The sequence below is a fragment of the Emys orbicularis genome, chromosome 18 (genome assembly GCF_028017835.1).
Source record: "Emys orbicularis isolate rEmyOrb1 chromosome 18, rEmyOrb1.hap1, whole genome shotgun sequence".
In the NCBI taxonomy this organism is placed as follows: Eukaryota; Metazoa; Chordata; order Testudines; family Emydidae; genus Emys; species Emys orbicularis.
This window is the reverse complement of record NC_088700.1, coordinates 22376727-22397468: the sequence shown is the minus strand read 5'-3', so window position 1 is coordinate 22397468 and position 20742 is coordinate 22376727. Positions and strand designations below refer to the sequence as shown.

At 50.2% G+C, this 20742-nt stretch overlaps 1 protein-coding gene across 4 annotated transcripts in view; it reads left to right on the top strand.

The window, feature by feature from the left end:
- Positions 1-221: 221 nt before the first annotated feature.
- The window catches only part of GRIN1 (glutamate ionotropic receptor NMDA type subunit 1), a 74576-nt gene continuing 54055 nt past the window's right edge, over positions 222-20742 (top strand). For all 4 annotated transcript variants that reach the window (XM_065418607.1, XM_065418605.1, XM_065418606.1 and 1 more), the window contains exons 1-2: positions 222-479; positions 12851-12985. In XM_065418607.1, coding sequence (XP_065274679.1) covers positions 222-479; positions 12851-12985 — 393 coding nt within the window. The remainder of the gene's footprint in view (positions 480-12850; positions 12986-20742) is intronic.

Here is a 20742-nt window from a genome sequence, read left to right as displayed (position 1 = left end):
TAGCGCGCCGCTGCGCACCGCGGCCGGAGCTCCGGCACCCGCAGCAGCCGCCCGAGGGTCGGGACGCGGGGCAGAGCGGGAGCCGGGCGCGCCGGCACTTCAGCACCTCGGAGAGCGCCGTGCGCCCGGGCCGGCTCCGGCCGGGGCTGCCGCCGCGCTGCCCGCGGGCTCGGCGGGCGGCCGGATGGGGCGAGCCCCGCGCTGAGCCGAGCCCCCGGCCCATGAGCACCATGCGCCTGCTGCTGCTCGCCGCGCTCGTCTCCTTCTCCTTCGCCCGCGCCGGCTGCGAGCCCAAGATCGTCAACATCGGCGCGGTGTTGAGCACCAAGAAGCACGAGCAGATCTTCCGCGAGGCGGTGAACCAGGCCAACAAGCGCCACGGCACGTGGAAGATCCAGCTGAACGCCACCTCGGTCACCCACAAGCCCAACGCCATCCAGATGGCCCTGTCCGTCTGCGAGGACCTCATCTCCAGCCAGGTACCGGGGCCGGCCCGCAGGGAGCCCCGCCAGCCGCATCGCCTTGGGCACCCCCGGCCGCTCACCCCGCCAGCGCTCAGCCATCACTGCAGCCCGCCTCCCTCCAGCCATCTCCCCTGCAGCCCCCATCCGCTCCCCCCTCCAGCCATCTCCCCTGCAGCCCCCATCCGCTCCCCCCTCCAGCCATCTCCCCTGCAGCCCCCATCCGCTCCCCCCTCCAGCCATCTCCCCTGCAGCCCCCATCCGCTCCCCCCTCCAGCCATCTCCCCTGCAGCCCCCATCCGCTCCCCCCTCCAGCCATCTCCCCTGCAGCCCCCATCCGCTCCCCCCTCCAGCCATCTCCCCTGCAGCCCCCATCCGCTCCCCCCTCCAGCCATCTCCCCCTGCAGCCCCCATCCGCTCCCCCCTCCAGCCATCTCCCCTGCAGCCCCCATCCGCTCCCCCCTCCAGCCATCTCCCCCTGCAGCCCCCATCCGCTCCCCCCTCCAGCCATCTCCCCTGCAGCCCCCATCCGCTCCCCCCTCCAGCCATCTCCCCTGCAGCCCCCATCCGCTCCCCCCTCCAGCCATCTCCCCTGCAGCCCCCATCCGCTCCCCCCTCCAGCCATCTCCCCTGCAGCCCCCATCCGCTCCCCCCTCCAGCCATCTCCCCCTGCAGCCCCCATCCGCTCCCCCCTCCAGCCATCTCCCCTGCAGCCCCCATCCGCTCCCCCCTCCAGCCATCTCCCCCTGCAGCCCCCATCCGCTCCCCCCTCCAGCCATCTCCCCCTGCAGCCCCCCATCCGCTCCCCCCTCCAGCCATCTCCCCCTGCAGCCCCCCATCCGCTCCCCCCTCCAGCCATCTCCCCTGCAGCCCCCATCCGCTCCCCCCTCCAGCCATCTCCCCTGCAGCCCCCATCCGCTCCCCCCTCCAGCCATCTCCCCCTGCAGCCCCCATCCGCTCCCCCCTCCAGCCATCTCCCCCTGCAGCCCCCATCCGCTCCCCCCTCCAGCCATCTCCCCCTGCAGCCCCCATCCGCTCCCCCCTCCAGCCATCTCCCCTGCAGCCCCCCATCCGCTCCCCCTCCAGCCATCTCCCCTGCAGCCCCCATCCGCTCCCCCCTCCAGCCATCTCCCCCTGCAGCCCCCATCCGCTCCCCCCTCCAGCCATCTCCCCTGCAGCCCCCATCCGCTCCCCCCTCCAGCCATCTCCCCCTGCAGCCCCCCATCCGCTCCCCCCTCCAGCCATCTCCCCTGCAGCCCCCATCCGCTCCCCCCTCCAGCCATCTCCCCCTGCAGCCCCCATCCGCTCCCCCCTCCAGCCATCTCCCCCTGCAGCCCACCTTCCTCCAGCCATCTCCCCCTGTAGCCCCCCATCCGCTCCCCCCTTCAGCCATCTCCCCCTGCAGCCCCCATCCGCTCCCCCCTTCAGCCATCTCCCCCTGCAGCCCCCATCCGCTCCCCCCTTCAGCCATCTCCCCCTGCAGCCCCCATCCGCTCCCCCCTCCAGCCATCTCCCCCTGCAGCCCCCCATCCGCTCCCCCCTCCAGCCATCTCCCCCTGCAGCCCCTCATCCGCTCCCCCGTCCATCCATCTCCCCCTGCAGCCCCCATCCGCTCCCCCCTCCAGCCATCTCCCCCTGCAGCCCCCCATCCGCTCCCCCCTCCATCCATCTCCCCCTGCAGCCCCCCATCCGCTCCCCCCTCCAGCCATCTCCCCGTGCAGCCCCCATCCGCTCCCCCCTCCAGCCATCTCCCCTGCAGCCCCCCATCCGCTCCCCCCTCCAGCCATCTCCCCTGCAGCCCCCATCCGCTCCCCCCTCCAGCCATCTCCCCCTGCAGCCCCCATCCGCTCCCCCCTCCAGCCATCTCCCCCTGCAGCCCCCATCCGCTCCCCCCTCCAGCCATCTCCCCCTGCAGCCCCCTATCCGCTCCCCCCTTCAGCCATCTCCCCTGCAGACCCCATCCGCTCCCCCTCCAACCATCTCCCCTGCAGCCCCCATCCGCTCCCCCCTTCAGCCATCTCCCCCTGCAGCCCCCATCCGCTCCCCCCTTCAGCCATCTCCCCCTGCAGCCCCCATCCGCTCCCCCCTCCAGCCATCTCCCCCTGCAGCCCCCCATCCGCTCCCCCCTTCAGCCATCTCCCCCTGCAGCCCGCCTCCCTCCAGCCATCTCCCCTGCAGCCCCCCATCTGCTCCCCCCTTCAGCCATCTCCCCCTGCAGCCCCCATCCGCTCCCCCCTCCAGCCATCTCCCCCTGCAGCCCACCTCCCTCCAGCCATCTCCCCCTGCAGCCCCCATTCGCTCCTCCCTCCAGCCATCTCCCCTGCAGCCCCCATCCGCTCCCCCCTCCAGCCATCTCCCCCTGCAGCCCCCATCCGCTGCCCCCTCCATCCATCTCCCCCTGCAGCCCCCATCCGCTCCCCCCTCCAGCCATCTCCCCCTGCAGCCCCCATCCGCTCCCCCCTCCAGCCATCTCCCCCCGCACCCCTCTCCACTCCCCAGCCAGTGCTCAGCCCTTCGTCCTCATCCATTACTGCAGCCCACCTCCCCCTCCTCCCTCCAGCCATCTCCCCCTGCAGCCCCCCATCCTCTCCCCCAGCCAGCCAGCTCATTGCCAGTGCTTTAATTCACTGTTCAGGGCAAGGACAGGCCACCGAGCACCCAGAGTTCATCTCATAGTCCGAGCAAATCATGTGTTAACACAGACAACCAGACCTTGCATTCTCTCAAATGCATGGGGGGGCTGGAGGAGGGGCTGGGGGTGATATCTGCATGTTAAGGTTGGTGGTGGACCTGTTGGGAAGGGTTGATGTCTGTGTGAGTGATGTGCAGTGTGTGCTTGTGTGTATGTGTACAGTGTATGTGTGTGTTTGTATGTCGGGGTGTGTGTGGACTGTGTGTATGTTTGTATGCCTTTGTGTGTGCGGTGTGTCTGTTTGTATGTCTCTGTGTGTACAGTGTATGTCTGCGTGTTTGTTTTCTTTGTGTGTGTACAGTGTTTGAGTGGGTGTTTGTATGTCTCTCTGTGTGTACAGTGTGTGTGTGTGTATGTTTTGTGTGTGTACAGGATGGGTGTGGGTGTTTGCATGTCTCCCTGTGTGTACAGTGTGTGTTTGTATGTCTGTGTGTGTACAATGTGTGTGTGTGGTGTATGTGCTGTAGGCGCAGTCAGTTCATACCAACAGATAAATCTCTAACATTCGGGATAATTCGGATGCTTTTTACCGTCCTTTATGGAAAACCTCAGAGGTAGGTAATGAAAACACCAACTAGAGTTGTCTATTTTTTTCCTATCTTCTATGGAGAGGCTTAATATTCTTTCTTGCTGTGGGTGGATTTGTTATATACAGAGATATATTCAGGCAAAGTTTTACTTAAAGAGAAATAAATGCAAAACATTGTCCATCTGGGTCTTCAGAAATGAAAACATGAAAATATTTGGCAAATAAATATGAGTAGAGCCACACGGATAAAGAAATGGTGCAGAGATGGGAGAGGATACTATGAGAATTTCATATGTAAACTGAACAATGCCCCAGCCCTTTATTTTTGTTACCAGCATGAATGTACTTCTGGATACATCCATGGATAACAGTTTGACCCATCTTTTGACTTTATTTTCAAATGCAAACACTGACTGTGACCTTCGTCGCCATTAAATCAAAGGAAACATAACATATAAGTCAAGTATTTGCACCATGTTGGGGGAGAAATGAATCACTGCAGGGCTGGGGAGGAGGGGGGGGGAGGCCCTGTGTTTGCTTGATTTTTAAATATGGTGATTCTAATGGTGCTCCAGCCATCTGTGCCTGGTGTTCTTGTGTCAGAGATTGTGTGAAACCCAGGCAGGGCCCTGGCACAGGCAGGGACAGCCGCTCTCCGTGTCCGAGTGGAGCCTCGGTGCTCATACATGGCTCCGGGTGGCCTCATTTTGTGTGACATGATCTCCCCTCCCCCACAGGCTGCTGCCTCGCTGAATTCCAATGAAGCTTTATCTGACTGCATTGCAGCTTTTTATATAAGAGCATTTAGACCCTCTCACACATGGTACTCACATGCGCACACACATGCACATTTCAACACACCCTGCTCCCATGCCCGGTATTAAAGCTACAGGATTTTTTCAAATATCTGAGCCTCATAAATAACACATTAAACAAACCACTTCTCAACACACAGGACCTGGCATCACTGCAAAGCAGAAGTGCTTTAAGCTGTCTGCCTGGCACTATAAACCTTCAGCGTTAAGAAAGCATTTAATTAAATCCCACACATCAGTCCTTTAAAACATCTCTCTGCCAAACACACGCCGTCACACTCGCTGATGCACATACTGGCAACACTCATAGAATCATAGACATGTCGGGCTGGAAGGGACCTTGAGAGGTCATCGAGTCCAGCCCCCTGTGCTGAGTCAGGACCAAGTAAACCGAGACCATGCCAGAGGTGTTTGTCCCACCTGTTCTTAAACCCCCCCATGACGGGGATTCCACAATCTCCCTTGGAAGCTTATTCCAGAGCTTACCTACCCTTAGAGTTAGAAAGTTTTTACACGTGCGCATGCTCACACACACACCAGTATACTTTCTTGCTTAACTCCCCTTCCTCCCCACACTGGAAATCTACACAGAGAGGCTGGCTTTTGGAAGCCGGCTGAGTCTGTCACACCCTCTGGGGCTCCATGTTCACACTTGACTCACATCAAAAGCTGAGCAAATAATGGATTTTTCCATTCTTCCTCCCCCCCCCCCCCCCCCCGTGAATCCCACTGCACCATCTTCCAAAGGCCAGGCAGGGCTATCTGACATGGCAAATGCCAATGCTTCATCCAGCCCAGCCTCCCTGGCAGTGATGCCTGGATTACTCCCGCTACTGCCGCATAATGCAGGGACAGAGGGAGCTGTGCTTATATTTAGGGAATTTAGTAGGAGGCTGTTTATTTGTCCCTAGTTTGAAACTGAGCAGATTAAGGATTTAACCTCCAGAACGTCAATTACTGAGATTTTCTTTATTATTTGCTGAGTACAGGGCATGGAATTCCCCTTCTGCAACTGTCACTTGGTTTCTAATTGCTGCAAAAGACAAGCGCCCTATTGCTTGTCCATAACTGAAGGGGCAGGGGAAGGGGGTCTGCACATTTATCTCTTAATTTACAAAGGAAGCTTAGTATAGCTGGTAATAACATACAAATAAATAAAGCTCCTCCCAGCCTGCAAGGCTCTGAGCTCTGCACATACTATGGAGGCATCTGTACCGACACCGTAGTTAAGGCTGCATTGAGGCTGGCTGTTCAAGCAGAACTAAGATCCCTTTGGCACAATAACCCTGCAGGGCACAATTCCATTGGCTGTCTATTTTTTCAGGTAAAATATGTTCTAACTTCTGCAAAGGACATTTTCTTGAATGCTCATTTTTGCAGTGTTCCGTTTGCTTCACATTTTGGGGGGTTCTTGGGTTCTCTGCCTAAACAATCCACAGACTTTTCACAAACATATGTACACACATGCACATCTATACACACGTACTCCTGCACATACATGTGTATATACACACACACACACGTACACACATGCACACATACGCACACATATACACACAGAGAGATAATATCCTGGACATTTTAAATGTTTAAAATTAAGCATAGGTACTCCCAGGGCTGTCTCTGGTGGATTTGCAGAGGGAGGGGGAGAGGCGGGGTGGGGGATGGAGTGAAGGAAGCAGAGGGAAGAGTAGCTGATCGTTTTGGTTCAAATAGTAATTGGATATGGCCCAATTTTCCAAACAAATACTATGGAAATGTCTGGAGGCCAAGGAAAGTCAGAGAAATGTACAGGAGACGTATTCAAAAGAAGCAAGGAGAAACCAGCAGGAAGGATAATGTTCATGAACCATTGGATTGCACCAGGAACAATTTACATACCTGCATCACTGAAAAAGGTACTTCCTTCCTTAGAAATTTATGCAGATAGCTCATTAGAACAGCAAAGGAGCTGTTTTCATGTGTACTAATCAGGCAAAGGGCACAGTTTTGAGGGTAATTTAGAATGCAAGTAGGGATTTGAGGTTCTTTAAAATATCTATCTATCTATCTATCTAGTTCCTGAAATCCAACCACCAGATAGGGATCAAATCAGCAGACAAAGGGGGTGCCATTGTCATCCTCAGCCATGATGACTACATAGAATCATAGAATATTAGGGTTGGAAGAGACCTCAGGAGGTCATCTAGTCTAATCCCCTGCTCAAAGCAGGACCAACACCAACTAAATCATCCCAGCCAGGGCTTTGTCAAGCCAGGCCTTAAAAACCTCTAAGGATGGAGATTCCACCACCTCCCTAGGTAACCCATTGCAGTGCTTCACCACCCTCCTAGTGAAATAGTGTTTCCTAATATCCAACTTAGACCTCCCCCACTGCAACTTGAGACCATTGCTCCTTGCTCTGTCATCTGCCACCACGGAGAACATCAATGAGGCCAACCGACAATTCTCTGGCACCACCTACTACAAAGGACTCAAAGATGACCCTCACACCACAATTCACACAGAAATTTAACAATATAATCAAATCCTTCCCTAAACTCCAAGAGAAACTCTATAACCTCATCCCCCATGAAGCCACCCCAGGGACCTTCTACATGTTTCCTAAGACATGCAAACAAGGGAACCCAGGCAGGCCCATCATACTTGACCACAGCACTCTTACTGAAGGAATAACAGGACTTATAGAAACTGTCCTCAGACTCACCACACAAAGGGCCAATTTCCTCCAGGTCACAACCAATTTCCTCAAGAAACTCTGCAATATTAACAACTTCCCTCAGAACAGCATCTTTGCCATCATGGATGTCACCTCCCTATACACCAACATCCCGCACCGTGACACATCACTGCCTGCCTTCAATATCTACAGAACTACGGACAACACTCAGAAATCCACCCAAAACACATTGGCAAACTCATCCATTACATCCTCACCCATAACACCTTTACAGTCAACAACACCTTTTCCAAACCGTGAGAACAGCCATAGGTACAAGAATGGCTCCCCAATATGTCACCTTCTTCATGGCTCACCTTGAGGAAGAATTTTTGGAAAAATGCAGCACTAAACCAATGGTATACCTGAGATACATCAATGATATATTCATCCTCAGGACAGATGACCTAAACTTCCTCATAAATTTTCATCACAACCTCAACAACCACCACCCATCCATCAAACTCTCTCTAGAACACTTCCACACCAGCACCCACTTCCTAGACACCATGGTCAGCTTGAACAATGAAACCCTACAGACAACTATATTCAAGAAACTATCACCACACCTACCATCACCACCTCAAACACACCAAGAAATCTGTTCTCTACAGCCAGGAACTCAGATACACAGAATATGCTGTGAGGAGAAAGTCTGGGATAGACATCTTAATACACTTAAAACCACCTTTTGCCAAACAAGGACTCTCTACTAGAGAAGTAGATTGCATCATGGAATGGGCCACCCAAATATTCCAAGAGAACCTGCTTTAATACAGAGAAGAAGAAAAACCTCCATCAACTGCACACCCCTAGTTGTCACCTATCGCCCCACACTGGAACCCATCTGAGGTATCATCAAACAATTAAAACCCATACTTGATGGGGACCCCATCCTGAGCAAAATCTTTCCTGAACCCCTTCTTCTGGCCTTCAAAAAATGCCCCAACCTCACCAAGCTCATCATCAGAAGCAAGCTCCCTGCATGCCAGGACAGACCAACTCAAAGCAGCACCAGACCCTGCCAGAACAACAGCTGCAAAACCTGCAGCCATATCTCCACTGCTACAACGATCAACACCTCCCACAAGACACCTTTCAAGAACCATGAGTCCTACACATGCCTATCACATGTGGTGTACCTCATCCAGTGCATCAAAGGCGCCAACAACAACTGGGAGGGTGAAACCAGACAATCACTACGGTCTCGAATGAACTCACACAGAATAATGATAAGAGATAAAAACACCCTGTCACTCATGGTGAACACTTTTCACAGAGCGATCCCTCCATATCCGACCTTTCAGTCCTCATCCTCAAAGGAAACCCTGAACAACACCTTCAAAAGACGAGCCTGAGAGCTTAAATTCATAACTTTGCTAGACCCTGAGGCTATATCTACACTACAGCCTATGTCAGCAAAACGTAGGTCGCTCGGGGTGTGAATATTGCACCCCGCTGAGTGACCTAAGTTACACCGACATAAGAGTTCATGTGCATAGCGCTATGTCACCAGGAGAGCTTCTCCCACCATGGAGCTTACACCGCTCATGGAGGTGGGTTTTTTATGCCAATGGGAGAGCTCTCTCCTATCAGCATACGGCTAGGCAGCAGCACTGTGCATAGATAAACATGGCCTTAAAAATGGGCTCAGTAGCGATGCTAGTTTTATGTCTTATTACAACAATATGTGATCCCCCAACCCTCCTTTGTCCTATGACTACAGAGGTGATAATTGTCCACTTCATCTCGAATAGTTTCTTGCAACATGTGTTAATTCCTTATGCTTAACAATCTGTTTCAGCTCATATTTAGCGGTGACACTCTGATTACCTTTCCCAGACATGAAGAAGAGCTCTGTGTAGCTTGAAATCTTGTCTCTCTCACCCACCTTCTATCGATCTATCATCAGGATAGCTAAATATCAATTGAAAAGATGGAATTTATTAATCTTGCCACATGGAGCAGGCATAAATAGTGCGCAGTACTGCAGGACAAGTGTCAGGGGGGAGCCGTGTTAGTCTGGATCCACAAAAACGAGGAGTTTGGTGGCACCTTTAAGACTAACAGATTTATTTGGGCATAAGCTTTCGTGGGTAAAAAACCCACTTCTTCAGATGCATAGAGTGAAAATTACAGATACAGGCATAGATATACTGGCACATGAAGAGAAGTTACCTTACAAATGGAGAACCAGTGTATACTGCAGGACAGTATATCATGTGCACTGACAGCATTGTTTCATCATTTGCCTGATCACATGTGTTAGTTTCACACTTGTGAAAAGGCCTATGCACCTCTTAATTCTGTCTTAAACCCTATTTGAGGTTGTAGGTGGGGCTAAGAGGTGTGTGCTCCTGGTCTGGCCCTCTGCACCCAGGTTGCCCTGAGACAACTTTTGCTCATTTTAAACAATGGAGATTTTTTGCCTCATGAATATCCAATAAGAGTGTGCTGCATTCCCAGCCCTGTGCTGAATGACACCGCCCAGTGATGCAATTTAATAACTGTTAATAACTATAGCTTCATAGTCAACTTGTCATAGATGTGGCTCAGTGATATTCCTCACCCTTTAGAAATGCCAGAGCTGTGGGTTATTCGGACCAGCATACCACGGAATGGGCGGTGGCCTATGCCTTGGCATGGGGCACCTTTAGCAACGTTAACATTCTTATTCTTTGACCTTAAGGATGAGCAGAATTTCAGTGTGTCAGCGAAGAATTTTGGAAAGAAATTTTTGCAAAATGGCCATTTTATGTTAGCAGCTGCCATAAATAATGCACCGCATCTCCCCATTGAATGTGCTGAGGTCATGTGGCCAGGCTTTGGGGGGTTGGGTCCCAGAGATCAGGCTCCAGCCCAAGCCCAAATGTCTACACTGCAATGTTATAGCCCCACAGCCCGAGCCCCAGGAGCCAGAGTCAGCTACATAGGCCCCACAGCCCCTGAGCACCCACCGGCAGCCCCCCCGATCAGCTCCTCCCCCTCCCTCCCAGCCTCTCCCGCCCCCTGTGATCAGTATTCAGCAGCATGCAGGAGGCGCTGGGGGGTAGTGGAGGAGTGAGGGTGGGGTGTACTCAGGGGAGGGGTTCAGAACAGGGCAGGGCAGAGGTGGGGACTTGGGGGGCAGAGCCTGGGGTGGAGCTGGGATCGAGCACCCCCTGGCAACTCGTAAAAACGGCGCCAATGGTCAGCTGTCACGGGCGGTTTACTGCAGTGCAGACAGACCCTGAGATATCCCAGCGCTTGAACTGCCCAGCATGAGCAGCTGCCAGCCTCCCTATTCCTCTGACTCCTCCCTGGCCCTTCCCAACTGTGTCGAAGGGATGCGTCTTTCCCCGTTTCCTCCTGGGTCTGTACTGCTTTCAGCTCTGTCAGTCGCTCCCTCCCGCTCTGCTTTCCCCATCTCCTGGGGCTGGACCATGTACAATGCTAGCTGCGCTCAGCTCCCATTGCAGCCGGCTGGCGTCGAGGATGCTCTGCCCCTCACAGGATTATGCCCTCTGTTCCACTTTGCCCTGGCGTGAACCACGCCCAGCTTGCCTCCGCTTCACAGCTCCTCATTCGCCCCTCTGTGCCGCGAGGGTCTGCCTTTAATCCGTCTCTCTTGGTGACAACTCTCCTCCTCCCGGCCACCCGTCCTCCCCCATCTGAGCTGCTTCTCTTGTCTTCCCTCCCTCCCACCCCCTCTACCATCCTCACTTCTATCCCCATTAACAATTCCACTGTCCCTTCCGACTCCCAGGCTTTAATCTGGCTCTCCTCTTCCTCGGCATCTCTCCCGACATCCTGTCTCCCCTGTGTCCTGCTGCTGGACCCTCTTTAACGCCGTCCCAGCACTTCCTTCCCAAACTCTTTCCCCGCTAGGACCACATCTTGATGGCCTTTTGCCTTGAACATTGCCACTCTAGACTGTCCTCCTGCTTCTCCTATCAGTCCAGCCAAAATGCCTGCTAATGTCATCGCCCTCATCCAGCTCGAGCCAGCAAACCCTCTGCCTTAGATCCTATGCTCAGCGTGAATTCCTCTCTCACCTGTCAGCCCTACAGCCCCATCTCTGCTTCCCTTCCCCTGCTCAGACCCTGTGTTCCTCTTGCTTTAGTCCTTCTTCCTCTCTTCCTTCCACTCCTTCTAACACGCTGCCCCCAAGAGTCGCCCTGTTTCCGGCAAGTGCACTTGCCTTCCTTAAACCCCATCTCAAAACCTATTTCTTCCAGGCAGAAGGCGATCCAAGTTGGCTTGGGTATGTCTACACATGCTGCAGTCACAGCTCTGACTGCAATATAGATAGACCCTCAGACTGTAAATAGAGGTCCTCAATCTGTGGGGCACGCCCCCTTAGGGAGGAAGGGAGGAACGTTTGGGGGGGGCACGTCTGGGGCCCAGGCCAGCCCCTACGGAGGGTGGGGAGGGAGTGCCACCCAGCTCCGCTCCTGGCCCCGGCCCCAGCTGCCAGCCCCACACCTCGGGTCCCAGCTGCCAGCCCCACATCTGGTGATCTGGCTGCTAGCCCCACTCCTGGGGCACTGCTCCCGGCCGCAGCTGCCGGCCCCGCACCTGGGGCACTGGCTGCCGGCCTCAGCCAGACTCCCACCCCCACCTCCAGCGATGGCCCCAGCCTCGGCCCCCTTACTGCTGGACAGTCCCCCCCCCTCCCAGTGCCATGGCCCCACTTCTGGCCCTGGCTCTGGGGAGCAGGGGGGGTGCAGACAGGGGTAAGGGGAGCACAAGGTAAAAAATTTGGGGACCACTGCTGTAAATGCTTTGGGGCAGAGAATGTGAAAATGTGTTTCACCATATGGGCTAGATCCTCAGCTGGTGCAAATTGGTCTCACTCCACTGACTTCAGTGCAGTTACACCCATTTACACCAGCTGGGGAGCTGGCCTACTGTTCGTCAAGCGCCAGGTACATTCGTGGGGCTGTACAAGTGATTTCATATTGGCCATCACATCAACCCTGCTTTGCTGAGAGAAAAGAAAGTAGCTAAGACATATTTTTATCCATGTTTCTTCATGTCCTTACCTGAGTGCTGTGGAGTCTCCCATGTGCCTCCCCTCCCTTCCCTTTGCTTTTTGAGCTGTGTGCATGCTTAGCAGACAGCTGGCTGATTTGTTCTGTGTTGTGACTCCCTCTCCCTCTCTGTCTGTCTCTCACTCGCTCGCTCGCTCGCTCTCACGGAATCCCAGCTGACCACTTTGTTTGTAATAGTCCTCAGAGGGGAATTAGAGTTGAGTATTAAATGTGTGGTTAAATAAATCGCATTACATAGTGTGACTGTAAGAGAGATGTTTCTCTTTAATCTGTAATCCACGAGAGTTATTGGCTTAGCTTGCCAAGCAGTGCATTTCCATTAAGATGAAACCCCAAACAGACCCATCTCTTCCTAATGGCCAGGGCTTCAGTCTAAGGGAAGAGGCAGCCTTTTCATACACGCCTTCCTCCATCTACCGAACCACCTCATGACATGTGTTGCTTATGCATTGTTTTATTATTTATATCTCCTGTTGTTTGAATGCCATGTCCAGGTTAGCACTTGGCTACTTAATGTACAGAAAAGAAAAGGAAATTCACATTTCATGCTCATTCTGCTCCTATGAAATAATGTTTGTATCATGTATCCTGTGTCCTACAGGTCTATGCAATATTAGTTAGTCACCCACCTGCTCCAAATGATCACCTAACACCAACACCTGTATCATACACAGCTGGCTTCTACAGGATTCCTGTCATTGGTCTGACAACACGCATGTCTATATATTCTGATAAGGTAACTGATGCATGTTTCCTAGTACATATCTCATATATGTGGTATAAATGAAGAACGTCCATCAGAAGTGACTAATGATTTCTGCACTACTTTCTCCAGAATACATCTCTCTCTCTCTCTCTCTCTCTCTCTATCTATCTATCTATCTATCTGTCCTCTCCAGATTGATCTGATAACTCTCACTTTTTCTCTCCTACTCTGGCTCTCTCTGAATTCATTGGTTTTGATATCTCACAATGTTGACCTACATATCGCTGGAGCATTTCTGCAGTGTTTCTCTGTCAGGCTGCTGGATTCACAGCTCTTTAGCCAAATCAAATGCATGAACTAGCTCCTGAACTGCTGACTAGTGGCAGCCGGGAGCCTCCTGGGTGGTCCCTGGATGCTGGAGGAACTGCAGAGATGGAGGAGGACCCTAATACTGTCTATCCATTTGGCAGGAGCTCTTTTGGTCTTCAAGGTTGTTTGGATTTGTTCAGTCTGTGTGTGATTGGAGGGTAACACCGATGATGTTAGTTCTCCTCTGGTTTGGAATAACACCCAGCCTGCCCAGCAGCCAAGAAATAGCAAGTCAAGTTCCAAAGTACAGTCCATGTCCCTGTGAAAAGGAAGAGGTCCATTCACTTTGGAGTGAGATTCACCCCCTGGCAGAGGGCCAGGCAAGGACTAGGTGCCGTTCATGTCTGACACACACCCTATTTCGAGGATGTAAGTGTGCCTTGCCTAGGCTTCGTGCTGCCCTCTGCAGAGAGGTGAATTTGATGCTTATGGCCACGTGCGGGGCAGTGTGGCGGGTGGCTCCTTCATCAGACACTCCTCACTTCAGGGCTGACCTTGTACAATGTAGTTCTTTTGTAAAAGCAAAGGCATCCCACAGAGTCCTTGCAGAAGGGCTGTGAGATTCTCATGGTATTACCAACCTGAAGCTGGTAGAACCGTGCTAAATGTATTGAGTAAAAATGAGTCTATTTCAAAGCTCAAAAGAGTCCATATTTCATATGCTGATGGCTTTTGCCTGGAAAATTTGAACATTTGCTGATGCAAATTTCAATGCAAAAATAGCCATTTCATCCACATTCCAAAAGTCAGTCAGGGAGGAGCAACAGATTCACATGAAATGAAGGAGCAGAAGCTCAGTGCACATCTCTTGTCACTCACATCTGATGGCTGGTCATAGAATTGGAAGGGACCTCAGCTAGTTTAACCCCCCTGCTCAAAGCAGGACCAATCCCCAGACAGATTTTTGCCCTGCTCCCTAAATGGCCCCCCCTCAAGGATTGAACTCACAACGCTGGGTTTAGTAGTCCAATGCTCAAACCACTGAGCTATCCCTTCCCCTCCCCCCTACTACCCAAGCCCCAGTGAAAGTTGAACTCACGACCCCAGGTTTACAAGACCAATGCGTTAACCCCTGAGCTATGGAGCCAGGCCTGGATCTATGGGTAAGGAGTGAATGTTCTCAGCCAGTTGCAACAGGCCATGTGTCCTCAAATAAACCCCAATTCCTCCCCCTGCAAAAAAACCCTCCCCCATTATCTCAATTGCTACCTGGTTAGCAACTTCAGTCGAAAAACCAAGGCCAAGCCTGATTAATGCTGGAGACTGAAATACCCCAAAGGTGAGCCCCAGTGACGGGCAGGGTGGGGAGCTATATTGCCACTACCCATCTTGTAACAGTTCTGTGGACAACCTGAATTCTTCAGAGCACTGGTTAAAGTTTAGTACAGCTGCCATAAGCAGGGTTGCAGTGGTGTCCTTTAACACTGATCCAAGAGCATCCGTAGGCATCAGAATCTGGGATGTGATAAAGTCATGGGGGAGAATTGTCAGCAAGGGACAGCTGGATATTTTGGTGCTTCCGGCTAATGAGTGCTGAGTCTACAGTAATGCTGAATAGCTTGTGATGGGAGCACTGGTCAGACTTCACCACTGCCCAGCGTGGTGCCTGTCTGATGCTGTTAGGACAGGAGAAGAGACATGGGTGATGTTGAAAATTGGGAATTGCGTGGACTTCAGAGGAAAGTGCTATCAGAGGCTAGGAAATGTGTGGGGTGTTACAGCTGGAGAGGTGATAGGGGTACCTGTATCCATGCCAGCCTCAAGGACATCCCATATGGGTTAGGAGGGGTCCTGCCAATTAAAAAGGCATTTTAATCGTGCAACTGATGCCAGGGATAGAGGGATATTCACTTATACATCAGTCTAGGGTGTTTTTTCTCAGCAGAGCTAATACTCACTGCAATGAATGATGTTTATTATAGGCGGCAGGTAGCAGCAACTATAGTTAAGATGACTTGACACTTCCATTATAAGACCTTGTTTTCAGTTGCCAAAATGAAACTGTTCAGGCTGAAACTTACTAGGTGTCTGTCTCAGGCTAATATTTTGTTTGTTTGTTTGTTTAAGTTTCAGCAAAAGCAGTTCAGCCATTTCTGAGAATGAGATTAGAGGAAAACACATTGTTCTTCCCATAATCAAAATTATAATACCTGTTTCATTTAAAAGCTGTAGTGCATCCATGATTTGTAGCACAGGTTTGAAACTAGACAACAGAGTCCCCCTGGTGCCTTTTGGAGTTCGTGTGAAATTTGGCCAACTGGGGGCACGTTATGAGCTTCTGAAAAATCTCAATTTGCATGTGCTCAGTACAGACTTGTTAGTTTGGCAGCTAAATTCTCGGATTCCATATGCGCTGGGCATGCTCCAGCCCCTTGCCGCTCCTGTGTGTGACTGGCCTGTGCATGCACCATCCCCACAGAGCCAGTCCGTTGGCACCATTCTGGAGCTGACCAGGACTTTCCCTTCATTTGCTCCTCCTGGCAGCTGGGGGAGGTCAGGTGCCAGGACTGAGAGCAGGGAATTGCCTCTCCTGTGCTCTCAATGCTCCCCCTACTGGGTCCAGGGCAGGCAGAGAGAAGGGGAGGGAGGAGCAGCCTGCCTTGAGTGCAAAAGAGAGGAACGAGGGCAAGAAGCAGGGTGGGAGAGGAGGGATGGAAGCCTCAGAGGGAGGGCAGTTAGGAGCTGGTGCTGGGAGTGGGAAGGATGAGGAGGTACAGGGACAGGAATGGGAGCGAGGATGGAAGTGGAAGGGGACAGGGAGAGGCTTGAGAAGACTAGGGCAGAATGGTCTGTGACCACTAGAGAACACTCCCCTCCAAAGTCTGGAATGGAACCCAGAAGTCCTGAGGACAGATCTACATGACTGCTTAAGTTGATCTAACTTACGTCACCCAGGGGTGTGAAAAAGACCCCCCCCCAGCAACACAAGTTACAGCAACCTAAGCACTGTCCACACCAGCGCTATGTCGGTGGGAGATGCTCTCCTGTCAACGTAGCTTCTGCCTCTCGCGGCGGTGGAGTAATTATTCTGACAGGAGAGCGCTCTTCCCTCATCATAGAGCGGCTTCACCAGATGCGCTACAGCGGCGCAGCTGGACTGATGTAGCGCTTCTAGTGTAGACCTGCCCTTAGTCTCACCACTATTTCACAGCCAAGAGCAGTGAAACCCACTGACAATGGGCGTGTCTCTAAATGTTAAGTTCACACCCCCCCCACACACAAATATTTCTATCAATAATAATCTACATTTACAGAGAGGCAAAGTAAGAAACGTGCTGCTTGAGAATTTATTAGTCAAAATCCAGTGATTTCAACTTTTGAATTGTTACAAATGGCCTGGTGACCGAACAGTAAAAACAGGTCTGATTCATTCATTTAAGCTATTTATTTTGTGTATTTTGACGTCATGTTGACAGTTTGTGCTTTACCAGTTTCAAAGCTTTAACTTTTTGAATCTCAATGTTACTGTCATTAAATAATTGTCTGACTCCTCCCCCAATTTCCCATAACCGTGGAGATTTAAATCAATAAAAATAAAAAATAAAGCTTAAAAACAAACACTGATATCTGCAAAAATTATATTAAAAAAACCAAATTCTGCCAAGCCTAAAGCTAACAGTGTCTATTGCTACCAGTTACCCTGTTAACCGGGGTCTGTGCTGTGGATCTAAAGATCCCAGTCCTGCTGATGAAGTATGCAGGGGGAGTCAATATGGTTCACCATCATGATAGTTTCATTTTGTAAAAATTTTTATGTATTTTTAAAATGTGGGAAATGACATTAAAAAAAACTATGTGAAAAGAAAGGTAAGGTTGCAATGCCAAGCACTCAGAAATTAGCAAATTCAAGAATCAAGGTTGTCTGTGCAACCTTAAGTTGGCCCACCTTGTATGTATGCATTATGATACAGTCTTTAATGACATGATCACATACTCTTTTTTCCATGAAATCTTTGCCTCATTCATACACACAAGGGAGCTGAATTAAGGTTGTACAGGCAGTCAATATCAGACCTAGAATTGGCTGAAAAATGGGAAAACAGTTTCATTAAAAAAATGAAATTCCAAATGTTTACATTTCTCAGAGTTTGAAATACACCAAGTTTTTTATTTTTTCATTTTTTTGGTGAAATTTTTAAAATGCTTTTTTTAGACTGTTTTTGTTTATTGTGTTTCATTTTCAGCTTTTCCTTATTTCTTCCTTTCCTCTCTTATCCTGAGTTTTTCCTCTTTTTTCCCAATCATTTTTTAATATTTTTTCCAAAAATCACTGGAAAATGAAAGGCAAGAGGAAAAAGGAAAAAGAAAAGAAAGGAAAGGAAAATCAGAAAAATGGTAATGGAAATTATAAAAAAAAAGTCAAAACAATCATAACATAATTTAAAACTGGCATGAACATTTTTGAAAGTGGACCATTTTTTGCAAAAATTTTGATTTCCAAAAAACGGTCACTTTTCAATTTTAAAAAATGTTGTTCAAACCCTTTTGACCAGCTCTAATCAGATCAGTAATTAAAAAAATATTTTTAAGTACATCAGAAGCAGGAAGCCTGCAAAATACTCAATGGGGCCACTGGAAGATCAAGGTGCTAAAGGAGCACTCAAGAAAGATAAGGCTATTGCAGAGAAGCTAAATGAATTCTTTGTATCAGTCTTCACTGCAGAGGATGTGAGGGAGATTCCTGTGACAAATCTGAGGAACTGTCCCAGATTGAGGTGCCAATAGGGGAGGTTTATGAGCAAATTGATAAACTAAACAGTAATAAGTCACCAGGACCAGATGGTCTTCACCTAAGAGTTCTGAAGGAACTCAAATATGAAAATGCAGAACTACTAGCTGTTCTATACCAGCTTCTATACCAGATGACTGGGGGATAGATAATGTGACACCAAACTGGTTGAAATTATAGTAAAGAACAGAATTATCAGACACAGAGATTAATACAATTTGTTGGGAGAGTCAACATGGTTTTTGTAAAGGGAAATCATGCCTCACCAATCTCTTAGAATTCTTTGAGGGGGTCAATAAGCATGTGGACAAAGGTGATTCAGTGGATATAGTGTAATTGGACTTTCAGGAAGCCTTTGACAAGGTCCCTCACCAAAGGGTCTTAAGCAAAGTAAGCTGTCATGGGATAAAAGGGAAGGTCCTTTCATGGATTGGTAACTGGTTAAAAGATAGGAAACAAAGGGTAGGAATAAATGGTCAGTTTCCAGAATGGAGAGAGGTAAATAGTGGTGTCCCCCAGGGGTTTGTTCTAGGACCAGTCCTATTCAACATATTCATAAATGATCTGGAAAAAGGGTTATACAGTGAGGTGGAAAAATTTGCAGATGATACAGAATTAGTCAAGATAGTTCAGCCCAAAACAGACTGTGGGTCTCACTAAATTGGGTGACTGAGCAAGAAAATGGCAGATGAAATTCAGTGTTGATAAATGCAAAGTGATGCACATTGGAAAACATAATCCCAACTATGCATACAAAACGATGGGGTCTAATTTAGCTGTTGCCACTCAACAAAGAGATCTTGGAGTCATTGTGAATAGTTCTCTGAAAACATCCACTCAATGTGCGGCAGCAGTCAAAAAAGCTAACAGAGTGTTAGGAACCATTAGGAAAGGGATCAATAATAAGACAGAAAATATCATAATGCCACTGTATAAATCCATGGTATTCCCCCACCTTGAATATTGCATGCAGTTCTGGTCTCCGCATCTCATAAAAGATATATCAGAATTGGAAAAGGTACCAAGAAGAGCAACAAAATGATTAAGGGTATGGAACAGCTTCTGTATGATGGGAGATTAAAAAGATGAGGTATTTTCATCTTGGAAAAGAGCGGACTAAGAGGGGATATGATAGAGGTCTATAAAATCATGACTGATGTGGGGAAAGGGAATAGAGAAATGTTATTTACTCCTTCTCATAACAGAAGAACCAGGGGTCACCCAATGAAATTAATAAGCAGCAGGTGTAAAACAAACAAAAGGAAGTATTTCTTCACAAAACGCACAGTCAATCTGTGGAACTCGTTGCCAAGGGATGTTGTGAAGTTCAAAACTATAATGGGGTTAAAAAAAAGAACTAGATAAGTTCATGGAGGACAGGTCTATCAATGGCTATTAGACAGGATGGTCAGGGATGCAACCCCATGCTCTGGGTGTCCCTAGCCTTTGATTGCCAGAAGCTGGGAGTGGACGACGGGATGGATCACGCGATGATTACCTGTTGTGTTCATTCCCTCAGAAGCACCTGGCATTAGCTATGGTCATCAGACAGGATACTGGCCTAGATGGACCTTTGGTCTGAGATGGCTATTCCTATGTTCATAAAAACAATAAAGGTTCCTATATGCAGGCTAAAAGCTTACCATAGATCAGCCCAGAGTCTCAAGGGGCCCTGGTAGGTTCAGCCCTTCCAACCCTTCCACGAGGATTGGGGCACCCTTGGACAGCAGGTCTTGGCCATTTATTGGATCAGAACAAAGAGTCTGGGTCAGTTTGCACTCCAGCTATTTATACAAAGTCCTTCCTTTGTCAGTTGGTCTCTGGAAATCCAGTTTGAACCAGTATGCATGAGCCGCCGCAGGAAATGGTGCCTATATTGGGGGTTCCAACATGGCTGATTTGCCTTAATCCCCACCCACTGTTTGTGGTTCCTGGAGGAGCTGTGCAGCCCTGCCCCATGGAGTAGGACACAATCATATAGGAACCATTCATTTAAAGCAGTGGGCCCCAAAGATACTGCATGGCATCACAACATCTCCCCCTAGAAAGGTTACAAACAATCCCAGCTTATCTGGGGGGAAGTGTATTGATACCCCCACTCCAGTAGGGTGGACTTTTGATCCTCACATACTGAGTCAGGGTGTGCAGCAATTTTTCCTCCACCAATCTCAGGGTCTTATACATTTTCACAGACCATCAGGCAGTCATTGATTGTGGGAAGACATTCCCCCTTCTTCCTGGCTGGAGCTACCTTTGACGTCTCCCAAGTAGCTGTCATACACATTTCTTGGGCATTTCCCACCCTTGGGTGGGTGTCATAGATTTCCCTTCATGTCAGTAGGTCTCGTCCTTCTCCTGGAGAAGGAGGCTGTCTCACCCCCACTCTCTCCAGGAATTTGTCTGCATATACTGGGAAGATAACATAATTCCTCTTGGATACTGGCAGCAGGGATCCCCCCTTCCCTGTCAGCCACCCTATTTGCATGTTGGCTCCACAGTCACTTGCAGGTGTGGCACTAACTGATAGGGTCTGATCACCCCTTCTGCTTTCCAAGCAAACTACTGTGTACGTGTCTTGCTGCACCCTCTCAGGGGCAGACCCACTGGATTGCAGCTTGGAGCAGAAGGTGGTAGTCATTCATTGACTGGAGAGACACTGGGACTCCTAAAACAATAATTAAGCCCCATG